This window comes from Sinocyclocheilus rhinocerous, unplaced genomic scaffold, assembly GCF_001515625.1.
Source record: "Sinocyclocheilus rhinocerous isolate Xijiao unplaced genomic scaffold, SAMN03320098_v1.1 scaffold1912, whole genome shotgun sequence".
Lineage (NCBI taxonomy): Eukaryota > Metazoa > Chordata > Actinopteri > Cypriniformes > Cyprinidae > Sinocyclocheilus > Sinocyclocheilus rhinocerous.
In genome coordinates this window covers 139,892-149,273 of record NW_015634463.1, presented here as the reverse complement: position 1 = coordinate 149,273, position 9,382 = coordinate 139,892, and the positions used below count along the sequence as shown (strand labels likewise).

The window sequence follows — 9,382 nt, the reverse complement described above, 5'->3', positions numbered from 1 at the left end:
GCATACAAATTTCAACCCATTTGTCCCCTCAACTTGGCAACCTACAGCCCAGTGACGCTATTGATGTCTGCGCAGGTAGTACCGCGGGAAGGAAACAATGGGAGAAGACTACTCAGGTGGTGCTCCAGTGAAAAAAATTTAATATACATGTAAATGTATATTTACATGTATAATGAGATATAGTTTACACTTCAAAAGGCTATTTAATTGATTAAATATGAGCGCTGCAAGTTTCAAAGTCAGGCGCTGCTCTGCTTTGTTTACTGCGGTTACTGGGGAAACGGCTATATTCCTTGCGAAAAGCGCCACCTGCTGGCAGAGAATGAATTTGCCTTTTTCAATAAGCCCTTCTGCTCTTTGTTTAGTCTAAACTTTAGACCAAAGCCAAAAACGACCCATATTTTTACGCAGAAAACACGCAGTTGTAAATGTGAACTGGTGGATTGACAAGATAATGAATTATAAAACTCTAAAGATATTTAGATCTTTATATATTTTGTTTACTGTGTGGAGACGTGCTGAAATCGCGTTTGGTCTCGTACTGTATCGCGTACCTTGTCAGTGTCGTGCGCTTTGCTTGGCCATTTGTTGTGATAAACAGGAAAGTGTGTCCAGCTGAATTCAATTTGAGTTTTTTTCTTTGTGTGTGTGTATATGTGTGTGTATATGTGTGTGTATAATATATATATACTGTATATATATATATACACCTTGCTTCGTGTACTGCGTTAGGCTAACCGAGACTTGTTATTTGCACTTATATATTGTTGCTCTTTTGTTAGTTTTGACTGCTTTTATTTTACTCATTTGTAAGTCGCTTTGGATAAAAGCGTCTGCTAAATGACTAAATGTAAATATAGCCTACACTAAGATATATTTGTTAAAATGAATATAATTGTTTGATAATATTTGTTTAAATTAATATAAAAATAAAATAATATAATACAATATAAAAATTGTTACTTTTGACTCCGCTCCCCATAAAAAAAAACTGTCCATAAATGCTTATCACTTATGCATAATATTTCAAGAGTTAACAGAAGAGTTCTTACATTAGGATAGAAAAGTTGCAAATGCATATGAAACTCACAAGCAGGCATTTCCCTAGTAACAGAGGTTTTATTGTTCAGTACAGTCAAACACTGGACAGACACACTGGCTGGAGTGACATAAGCAATATACTAAGCGCTTTACTGATAAAAAGTAGCTTTTTCTCAAATATGCAGATTAAATTAACATGCATGTACTGTCCTTGTTTTTTTTCTTTATATCGAACAGCACATAATACACAAACAAATCTGTCGACTTCAAATGTATGACGGAACCCTAAACATCTGATATTAGTGAAATCACTTCAGCTGCATTTTCAGGCTTCATCTATATGCCTGACTGTTGATTTTGCTTCTATAGACAACATTTGCATGAATATTGTATAAAAATAAATCATTTCTCTCGCTTTCATCTTACATGTATAAACAGCAAACACTGCGATATCACGAAAAAATACTGTGAAGGAAAAGGTTAAAAACTCAAGACAATGACATTTCAGTATCCAGTTGCACATTAAGCCATCTATAAAAATAATATTTACACTTTCAAATGACTTCTCATAATTTAGAAATGTGCTCAACCACGAAAAACAAAAGCCTCTGTGGTCACAATAGTATTCAACAAGAATAAAAAGACCTCAGTCATTGGCTTTCGTTCTTATAGTGGTTTCCTAGCAGGTTTAAACCAGAACCAGCAAACGCTGTTTACAAAATCACTTGTATGTCACATTGAAGATAAAAAGTGCTAATGAAACTATGATTCTAAACATGACTAAATATAATGTAAGAGCTTTCAAAAGCCAGTTTAGATAATTTGGCAAGTTATGGTACCCTGAAGATCTTATTTGTAATGAAAAACATGTTTCTTTTTGTATTGCAATTCAACACTTAAAAATAAAGGTTCAAAAAGAGCGATGCCACAGAAGAGCCTTTTTTTGTTTCCCAAAAACATTTCAGTGAACAATTCTTAAAATAACCTTTTTTTCTACTATGAAGAACCTTTTGTGGAATGGAAAGATGCCATGGATGTTAAATGTTCTTCATGGAACCACAGATGCCAATAAAGAACCTTTATTTTTAAAAGTAAATGGAATGAACTGGATAAAAAGCCCCCAAACCATCTAAAATTTTGACATGGATGTGAAATCAGTCCATTAAAATTTGTGTTGAATTTCTTAACCCCAGAGCCAGCTCTGGATGAAAAATAAAGTAAAAACTCCAAAGAAACAGAATCAGTCTTGATTTAGCTTCAGAACTCAGTTACGTCTTTACAAACAGCATTGCACAAAACTCTGACAGTTGTTGATTTCACATTATAACAGGGCTCTACCACCACAAAATGGGCGAAAAAAAAAAAATCAAGTCAAAGCAACTAGACAACTGCATGCACTTGGTTTCTTTGTTCTCCAGCTTGTTTAAAAGGTGGAGTGGTTTCATTTCAGTGTTGAGTGACACTGTAAGGTTTGAAATTCTTTAAGACTGACGGGAGTCTACAAACACGACCCACTACACAGTATGCACTGTGAAGGGACATGAGAGGACTTAGGTGTGGCTCTCTGTGCCGTTAGGGGTGAGCTTGGTCTTGTGCTCCACCCGCGGGCCTTTGGCCGAATACTGGACCAGTAAGAAGGGCTCCTTAGTTTCACCTTCACCGACAATGCTTTCCTCATCTTCAGACTGACTGATGCGCGGCAGCCGCAAGTAGCACCAACAACCAAGAATTAAAGCCCCTAGTGCGGCAATGGCAATGAGTATTACAATAATTGTGACGACCCCTGTGGTGGGGCTATGGTCCGTGATGGACATCCTGTCAGTCAGGAGAAGTTCAACCACAGGCCTTCAAAAGTCCACGAGAGGCAGTTCTGCAGAGTTCTTGTAGGTTTGGGCTACATCTGAAAGACACAAGAATCAGGATGATTCTACAATAAGCACATATTCTGAGTAACTTCCTGAAAATGTTCTCACTGTTTCGGAAACACTGCCTTATGAAGCTTCAAAACCTTTGCAAAGCATCTGTTTCAAAGCAGACATTCAAAGCACTTATCAAGTCATGTGATGTCAGCCATCTAGGTTTCGTTACAGCATAACCCTTTAGAAATTTCTCGAATAATGTCTGCAAACACATGAACCAGTGTCTATATTGCTTTTACCTGATCTTGGATCAGTTTTATACATTTGTGGACATTTTTAATGACACATTTGTATAATAAAAAGCAAGTGTGATAGTTAATAGTTTCTTATTGGCCTGATTAACCAAGCTCTCCATAAATCAGACAAAACAAACGCTACAATTTAATAATAATTCATATTATACAGACAATTCATTGTTAATGGCATTGTTAATAGCATTTAACAGATTAGACTTCCAATAAAACATTTGCAATTGGTTTGTAAAATGTGTTTTTTTATGCTTTTTTTTTTTTGGCCTGAGTTTTCGTGTGGGGTTTCGAGCGTTTCGAAACAGTGAATCGTTTTGCCAAGTAATTGGTTCAATTGATTCAAAGTTTCGAAAGCTTCGATTCTCCCATCAGCTCTCACTCATTCTTGAGAAACGTTTCATACAGCTTTACCAGCCATTACTGCTCGTGTCATGGTTCCCTTCATGAAGCCACAGGTTATGCAACGCATTTGAGAAGGGCATCTTGGCAAGACTTTCCATCTTGCGAGTGGCACGAGGCCTGTCCGCTGGCGCTAACGCGACGCTCGCTGAAAGGCTTTACGACGTTCATGCGCTAACCATCTACGAAAACGGCTGCAGCAAGTATCGTTGCAGCCGGGGTTTTTTTGTTTTTTTCCCCCCAATGCTTTCGAACAGAAAGAGAGTAGCCATTTATATGCGATCTAAACAAGCCCTGAATGGAGACAGTTTTTTTCCTGGACAATTACTGATATAAAATGAAGGGAAAAAATCATTTAAAGCTTACCAAAACTAGGCCGCTTTTTTATCAAAGAATAACGCTTATGTACATTTTGCGAACCGTTTCGTGCATTGGCGAGAGTTGACGCTCAGCTGCAGAAACACTCCGTCCGTCTCCAGTGATCCAGCTGTTGTGTTATAACTTATACAGCAACATCTAAAACCAGTCGCTTACATTTCCAGCCCGAGCAGATTAAATAAATAAATAAACATAGCTTGTCACTGTACAGGAAATGAGATCACGGCTGAAAAGGGCAAATATCCAATCAAATAGCCTAAAAGCAATGGTGTTTTAACCAGTAGAGGAGGCGCTCAGACAGGCGGATGTAGTACATGGTCTTCCTATGCGTGACATTTGTTTTGCATTCACAGACAAATGGAAAGAGATTAACTTATTTATGAATATGAAACATTGTATATTACTATATCTTCGCACCTACGGACACGCACATGATTCTGCAGAAGCCATTTTTAATATGTGCACTTTTTTTTCTAAGTCCCTTTGGGTGAAAAAGATAAAAATAGAAAATGCAAAACACAGTCACACCATTATAATAAAAAATAATACATTTAAATAAATTAATAATTTTTACGTTACTCACAAATACCAAATGTTTTACTTTTTTACTTGAATGTCTTTCAGAGAAAGGGCGTGTAAATGCACGTTTTATGTTTGATTTGTTGTTATTATTATTTTGTACTACTGATACTTTATATATGCATGCAATTGCAAATAAAGTTTGATTGTGATTAAAGAAAAAAAACTATAACAAATAAATTGCACATCTGGTAGCCAAGCCAAAAGTTATATATAAAGGCGTTTAATATAGATTGTTAAACAAAGCAGGGCTGCGTTCAGCCCCGACAAAAACGGTGCAAAACGTTTTTTAAACGGAAACGGTGGTGCGTTGAACACCCTGTAAGTTACTGATGACTCAAGAGTTGCAACTATAGCATCTGAGAAGGCCATTCTTTGTGTGTTTTTTTTTTAAAGAATTTTCGGAGCCTGATGAAATCGGTATAAATACGTGTATAATACTGCAAAATACGCTCGATGGTACAGTCACTGACCTTGCCCTCCAGAATAAAAGAGAACATCCCAATCGAGTGAAGGGATTTGTGGAAACTGTGGTTCCTAAGTTGCTGCTGATTGGGCTGACATGTTTGACACACCCACCAAACAAGAGAAAACGCATCTCAAACCCCGTTGCACACCGTTTCCAGGAAACATGTCGTTCAAACCGGAAACCGTAGCAAAACGGTGCACACCGGTTTGAGCTTGAACTTGCCCCAGTTGTTAGCTGAACTGAGTTGAATTATCACGAGAGACTCGCTGCCTGTTACTCATGTGACCAAACACGGAACTTGAGGGAACGTCTAAAGGTCTTTCCCATTTCTCAAAAAACCTCTCAATCGCTACTTACTACATCTATTGAGATATAACTTACATATTGACTTTATGTACAGCTCTTATGGTCTAAACTAAAGTGTCCTGTTTTGGTCTAATAATCTTATAAGAGTTCAGCCCACCCATCTCAGTTGCGGAAATACAGCAAGTGCGTAACAAAACTAAGAGGCAGGAAACGTTTTCGTCGGATCGTTCGTGATTGTGTTCTTGAATAAACGACACTAACCGTAAGTGTTTTTCATTCCAAGTTATTTTCTGTTTATTTATTTTGTTCAAGCGTCGCTTTATTGTTTCGAGGTTTTAAGTTACAACTCTTGAGAACTTTTATTTCTCGTGTTGAACGTGGTATTTGTAGTTTACATGTATTTTAAAAGCGCGATTGCTTCAGAGAAGTTCGGACCCACCAAGAATTGGGCAAGACTATGAATAACGTTACAATATAATAACCGTATATTTACTAAAAAGCTGTTTGTTGTTGTTTTTAAAGCACCCATCAAGGCGATGGCAAGCGCACCCCCACTAGAGACATCAACATTTGTGGGACACCCGCCTCCTCCATCGTATGAGGAGGCATTGGTAGCAAACCCACAGTACCCACCAATGCCCTATGCTCCAGCTCCAGATATGAAGACATCTGTACCTCCTTATCCAACACAATTGTACAGCCCGATGTATCCACCACCACCCCAACAAGGTCAACCTGCCACCTGTCCTGTTGGTAATGGCCTTACTCTTATTCCACCATGGCTTTTTCCGATCACACATTTTAAAACTCAAGTATTTATAAGAAAAAGGTTGTATACATCACTCAAAAGATACAAATAATGTAGAGATTTATCTAAAGACGAACCTGATTGACTTCCACCCCATCAACTGGTAATGCTGTTGATTAACCACATAAACCAACTTGGACAAGCTAAAAACAGAAGCTGGTTGAATCTGGTTTTTCCAGTTAAACCCAAGCATATATACGTTTTTTTCCGAATGTAGTTCAGATTTGCATTTGTCCTGCTGGCATTATTTTTTATATAAGAAATCATATTTAATCAAATTTATTTGAATATATATATACATTATAATTTATATAAATTTGAACAATTATTTTATTTTATAAAAGGAATTACAATATATATATATATATATATTATTTTAAAAATCATTTTGTTCATAATTTAAACAATTATTCATTAAATATGTTTTATATAATTGTAACTTATAAATATATTTTAATATAGTTCATTTACATTCAAACAATTAAATTTTCCTTTATATAAATCATATTTAAAATATTTTTAATTTGCCAAATATATCTTACATTACATATTTTAACAGTTACATTCAATAAAATGTATTCCCTTAGCCTTAGTTATTTACCATATTAATGTTTTTTTTTTTGTAAACAAAAAGTACATTTTCATCGACTAAAATCTACATTCATACACATTGATTCCAGCACATCCTTTTTGTTAAGACCCTGATATTTGAACAGTTAATGTATAAGACATCTATGGCTTTGAATAATAGTAAACATATGTAGCACAGTATTTCTAAGCTTTCTTGTTTTTGTACTTAAGTTTCTGTTCAGACCGTGTATGTTCAGCCTGGTCTGGCGTTTGGAAGTGTTCCAGTGCAGGCGCATTGCCCAGTATGCACACAGAACGTGATAACTCGCCTGGAGTATACATCAGGAGCACTAGCTTGGCTCTCTTGTGCAGGCCTGGCCATTTTTGGGTTAGATGAAGCATTACATAATATACACTCTTATGGTTTTCTTCTTTTGCACAAAGACACTCCCCTGATTGTTCTGTGCATGTCTCCCATGTTCTAGATGTATCTACGGCTGCTGCCTGATTCCCTTCTGTGTGGACAGCCTGAAGGATGTGACACACCACTGTCCGAACTGCAGCAGCGTTTTAGGAGTCCACAAGAGAATGTGAAGCAGCTGCAGAACATGTGAATGAGTTGTGTAGCATACCGACTATGTATTTATAATGGGAAAAAGTTGCATTGAATTCATTCTTTAGCCTGAGTTAATTCACTATCTGTGCCACACTGAAATGTATTCGTACACACACACACACACACACACATATACCTTAACATACTTGTCTTTTCATTGTAAACTGTGATTTAACTTAGTATAAGTTTAATATATTTTTTTAAATCTTTGTAACATTTATGCATAATTACAGTTCAAAAGTTCTTCTTTCTGTAATCAAATTGATGTAGAAAAATACTATATAAATATGTATATGCTTTCGCACTTAAAGGTCCTATCGTGTATATGTAATGCAATTTCTGTTTGTTCCATCTGTTTGCTTGGCAAATATTATAAATGCTGCACCAGAACAAAAACAATCGCATCAGTCTCATGAAACAAACAAATAAAGATTTAGGGCAAAATCTGCTGGAGATCTTCTACTTCATAGATCCAGTTTTTCCTGTGAATCACAGCATTTTCAGAAAGATCTGCCATCTTCACAGCACGCAGCACCGGCTCTGGACTGTGTGACTGGATGACACCCATAACCATGACATATTTACCTGTGGGTTAAAAAAAAACACCTCTCTTTGTTTTCTTTGTAAATCTCAGAACTCCAAGTAAATGCAAATTCAAAAGTTAAAAAATAAAAGAATACCTCAACGCTTAAAATATTTACTTTGTGTATTTGTCACTCACGTGACCTAATTAATATTCATGAGTTGCGGTTTTTGTCATATAGAACATGTAAATACGCAAACAGAAAAACTAACCGTATATTTTATTCACTTTTTGTATATTTTTTCTCTTCGTCAATAAAGACCCAGTGAAAATATGTGCTTGAACATCAGAAAAAAAGTTGTCCTCCGGAAACCTAATTAAATATGATAGGAGCTGCCTTTAAAACGCTACTAACCGGCACTCAGGCAGGGTTTTCCTTTCGGCACGCTGTTAATGCCGCTGACGACAAAGTTCCCGGTCTCGTCCAGAATGAGCACGGTGTTGTGATCGGACTGCACTTCCAGCACAGTCCCCTGCATCCAGACCACGGACACCTGTAACGAGCGCTGCTCACCGAGGCCCAGTCGTCTGATAACATACTCGGACCTTCCACCTGCTGTCTGGCACTCTGTCCCTTCACGCAGCTGGCTGGACAACACTTTCACTGGAGGACTGCGAGCTCTGTCCGCACTCAGAAAGCTGCTTCCCATCATCTTCAGGGCTGTTTAAAAACGCGCTGTTTTTGAAACGCGTGAAAGAAAAAAAGATCCGGACGTGACGATTTGGTTTCAAAATAAAGGCACACATTATATTATATTCTACTGTAGAAACAAGTAAAATCAAAATGTGTGAGTTAATGTTGTCGATGTTAATGTTGTAAATAGAGACGATTTTTTTGGGGTCATTTTAATATACTATAGGCCTGTAGAATATTGGTAACAATTTACAACAAGGTTCCATTAGTTAATGTTAGTTAATGTATTAACTAACACGAACAAACAACAAACAATACATTTATTACAGTATTTATTAATCTTTGTTAATGTTAGTGAACATACAGTTGTTCACTGTTAGTTCATGTTAATTCACAGTGCATTCACTAAACAAGCACACCTTTTGATTTTATTAATGCATTAGTAAATGTTGGAATTAACATTAACTATCAATAGATTAATAAATGCTGTAGAATTATTGTTCATTCTTAAGTCATGTTAACTAAAGTAGTTAACTAATGTTAACTAATGAACCTTATTGTAAAGTGTTACCAGAATATTTAACAGTGTAAATTATATATATATATATATATATATATATATATATATATATATATATATATATATATATATATATATATATATATATATATATACACACACACACACACACACACACACACACACATATGTGTATAATTAATACAATTTATATGTTTACCTTTATTTGAGCATTCAGTTTAGTAGTACAAAAAAACAGAACACTCATTTCAGCAACAAAAAGAGGGGGGGGGGGCTTGAAGGTAGAAGGCA

The 9,382-nt window shown here is 36.2% G+C and overlaps 3 protein-coding genes across 8 annotated transcripts; 1 reads left to right on the top strand and 2 right to left on the bottom strand.

Moving 5' to 3' along the window:
• Nucleotides 1-2,489: 2,489 nt before the first annotated feature.
• LOC107745586 (stannin) lies at nucleotides 2,490-5,878 on the bottom strand. 5 transcript variants are annotated; one of them, XM_016559480.1, is made up of 2 exons: nucleotides 5,833-5,878; nucleotides 2,490-2,941 (listed from the first exon to the last, which is right to left on the bottom strand). In XM_016559480.1, exon 2 carries the CDS (start codon nucleotides 2,853-2,855, stop codon nucleotides 2,592-2,594), a length of 264 nt encoding a protein of 87 aa, XP_016414966.1. In that variant the 5' UTR covers nucleotides 2,856-2,941; nucleotides 5,833-5,878; the 3' UTR covers nucleotides 2,490-2,591. The 5 variants fall into 5 exon arrangements, with proteins under 5 accessions (XP_016414966.1, XP_016414962.1, XP_016414965.1 ...); XM_016559476.1 differs by lacking the exon at nucleotides 5,833-5,878 and adding an exon at nucleotides 3,974-4,213; XM_016559479.1 differs by lacking the exon at nucleotides 5,833-5,878 and adding an exon at nucleotides 4,028-4,213.
• litaf (lipopolysaccharide-induced TNF factor) lies at nucleotides 5,265-7,637 on the top strand. Of its 2 annotated transcripts, XM_016559474.1 has the most exons (5): nucleotides 5,265-5,349; nucleotides 5,485-5,601; nucleotides 5,862-6,092; nucleotides 6,949-7,105; nucleotides 7,203-7,637. In XM_016559474.1, the coding sequence occupies exons 3-5, from the start codon at nucleotides 5,876-5,878 to the stop codon at nucleotides 7,309-7,311; spliced, it is 483 nt and encodes a 160-aa protein (XP_016414960.1). In that variant the 5' UTR covers nucleotides 5,265-5,349; nucleotides 5,485-5,601; nucleotides 5,862-5,875; the 3' UTR covers nucleotides 7,312-7,637. The 2 variants fall into 2 exon arrangements, with proteins under 2 accessions (XP_016414960.1, XP_016414959.1); XM_016559473.1 differs by having other exon boundaries at nucleotides 5,290-5,601.
• rmi2 (RecQ mediated genome instability 2) lies at nucleotides 7,370-8,644 on the bottom strand. Its single transcript, XM_016559475.1, has 2 exons — nucleotides 8,272-8,644; nucleotides 7,370-7,918 (listed from the first exon to the last, which is right to left on the bottom strand). The coding sequence occupies exons 1-2, from the start codon at nucleotides 8,567-8,569 to the stop codon at nucleotides 7,767-7,769; spliced, it is 450 nt and encodes a 149-aa protein (XP_016414961.1). The 5' UTR covers nucleotides 8,570-8,644; the 3' UTR covers nucleotides 7,370-7,766.
• Nucleotides 8,645-9,382: the final 738 nt, after the last annotated feature.

Bases quoted from the DNA above. Each gene is read 5' to 3' on its own strand.
- LOC107745586 (XM_016559480.1), bottom strand. From the start codon at position 2,855: ATGTCCATCACGGACCATAGCCCCACCACAGGGGTCGTCACAATTATT.
- rmi2 (XM_016559475.1), bottom strand. From the start codon at position 8,569: ATGATGGGAAGCAGCTTTCTGAGTGCGGACAGAGCTCGCAGTCCTCCA. The intron at 7,919-8,271 runs GTTAGTAGCGTT...TTTAACCCACAG, and splicing joins AAAACCCTGCCTGAGTGCCG to GTAAATATGTCATGGTTATG.
- litaf (XM_016559474.1), top strand. From the start codon at position 5,876: ATGGCAAGCGCACCCCCACTAGAGACATCAACATTTGTGGGACACCCG. The intron at 6,093-6,948 runs GTAATGGCCTTA...TTTGTACTTAAG, and splicing joins ACCTGCCACCTGTCCTGTTG to TTTCTGTTCAGACCGTGTAT. The intron at 7,106-7,202 runs GTTAGATGAAGC...CCCATGTTCTAG, and splicing joins GCAGGCCTGGCCATTTTTGG to ATGTATCTACGGCTGCTGCC.